At 63.9% G+C, this 2,244-nt stretch overlaps 1 protein-coding gene across 1 annotated transcript; it reads left to right on the top strand.

Annotated features, from left to right (window-relative positions):
* Positions 1-64: 64 nt before the first annotated feature.
* Positions 65-690, top strand: FIBRA_05231 (uncharacterized protein; the record flags this gene model as incomplete). Its single annotated transcript, XM_012327004.1, has 2 exons — positions 65-344; positions 371-690. 2 exons carry the CDS (start codon positions 65-67, stop codon positions 688-690), a joined length of 600 nt encoding a protein of 199 aa, XP_012182394.1.
* Positions 691-2,244: the final 1,554 nt, after the last annotated feature.

The following is a 2,244-nucleotide window of genomic DNA, read 5'->3' on the forward strand; positions in this document are numbered from 1 at the left end:
GCGCGGCGGCTCGCGCCCGGCGACGAACGCGCCTGCCGCTCCCCCCGCGCCCACCTGGACCGCGATGGACGTGCTCACCGCGTACGCGCTCAAGAAGGGCTGGCTCACCGCGATGGCCGGCCGCCCGGACGTGAACCGTGCGGGGAACGCGAGTACGTGTGTCCGCTCCGCTCTTCTCGTGTCTGCCCGTCTGACCGCGCGTGTTCGCACCCTTCCTGCTCATGATCGTGCTCGTGTGCCCGCTGGCTTGCCGCTGCCGCACCTGCACCTGCGCCTGCACCTCCGTGCTCCGTCGGCCGCCGCGCTCGTGCAGTCCTCCGCGCGCTCGCGGAGGGGAGGATACGGTGGGCGTTCTGGCCGCCGGACGCAGACGAGCACGCCGTGCGCGCGCAGCAGCTCGACGAGTGGGGCCACGAGGGCGCCGGCATCTGGATCCCGCAGAACGGGGGAGGCGAGGACTTGTCGGAGCCTGACTTGGATGCGGGCGTGGACGATACCTACAACGGCGGCGACGGCGGCGGTAGCGGAGAGCAGGAGGACAGTGACTGGGAGGATGCCAACGCGTCACTGGTTATCGACGAGGACGAAGTTGTCGGGGACCAGACCGATATAGGCACCGTGGCGAGCCGTTTCGACGCACTTATGGTGATTGAGGAGACAGGCTCATCCGACGAGGAAGAGGAGGATTGATGTATCACTACATACCTGGACATTACCCAACTGTAACAATAGTAGCGGAAGCCACGAATCGGCCGTACTGTATCGCTGAAACTCTGTAGCCCTGCCTCGTGCCACTCGTGATCGCTTGGACACGCAGCGTGCCAACGTATCCGCAGAGAACAGCATCAAATTGCACTAAAACAAACATATATGGGTAATATCAATAAACATCCGGCAAGAACACGCAGACCACGCGCTGCAGCAGGCGTCACCAGGAGACCATCTCATCAAGAAGAAAAAGAACGGGCAGAAAGCAAACATGAGACACGTCGTGGCATATCCGTCGCGCGCCGACAACGGCGGGCGGCGCGGAGCGAGAACACAAGCGCAAAGCGTCCAGCGGCGGGGAGACATACAACGAATGTATTCCCGGGGGCGAAGAAGTATACGGGCACAAAGGGTCAGACGAACGGGCCTAGCGCGACACCAAGCCGGGTAATGAACACAGGTAAGGTATCTTAGCGGCTTCATTTCCTATCCATACACAGCCCCGGCAGCAGCCATGGAGGGCGTAAGGCTGATCGTTCCGTCGCAGCCGGCGCGCGCCGCTCAGTACCGCGGGGCGCCGCCACCGCCGGTGTAGTCGTACGCGTCGTAGCCGGCACCGCCCTGGTAGTGCAGCGGCACGCCGTACGTGTCGTAGTTCGGACGCGCGACGCTCGCTCCGCGCGCGAGCGACGCCATCTGCGGCGGCTGCGGACTCGGGCCACGCTGCAGGTCCGCGTACCCGCCGACGGGCGCCATGGAGCCGGCGGTGAAGTCGTGGTCGGGGATCGGGTTGAGCGCGGCGGTGCCGTTGCCAACGTCGGTGCCCGAGTGGAACGAACCGTGGGAGGCGCCTGAGCCCTCGCGGCGGTGCGCCGGGAGACCAGTGTCCTCGTCAGTGGTGGGCTGCCAGTCGATGGGCTGCATGCGGTCGTCAAAGTGCGACGAGGGCTTGAGCTTCCACTTGCGGAAGAGTGTCCATCCGAGGGCGATGATGCCAACGCTCGACGCGACGACGATAATGACGATCAGCGTGTTCCGGGTGATCTTGGAGGTGCTCGAGTTCGAGGCGTCAGACGTTGAGGTGGTTGTAGGGCTCGGCGTGACAGAGACGATGACGGAAGAGGTAGAAGCCGCGCCTTGGGTATTGGGGCTAGTTGCTGCAGGACTAGTGTTGGCGGGGCTGGAGGTATCTACACCAGTGGTAGGTTGTGTAGTGGCAGCAGTATTCGTCGCAGAAGACGACGTGGAGGTGTCGGACGCGCTTGTCGATGACTGCGTCGAAGAACTGCTGGAGTCAGTGCTGGACGACGAGCTCGAAGCGTCAGTCGATGAGCTCTGTAAAACGGTCAGCCAATGTTGGGCATGTGTGAACAGAATGCACGAACCGAAGACGCCGAGGTCGATGGAGACGCAGAAGTCGAGTCGCTGGTCGAGCTAGAACTGGTAGACGATGAGGTACTAGACGTCGACGAGGTTTTCGAGGAATCGGCTGGGGGGGGGGGGGGGGGGGGGGGGGGGGGGGGGGGGGGGGGGGGG

The sequence above is a fragment of the Fibroporia radiculosa genome (assembly GCF_000313525.1).
Source record: "Fibroporia radiculosa TFFH 294 genomic supercontigs, scaffold4066, whole genome shotgun sequence".
NCBI classification, from domain to species: Eukaryota; Fungi; Basidiomycota; class Agaricomycetes; order Polyporales; family Fibroporiaceae; genus Fibroporia; species Fibroporia radiculosa.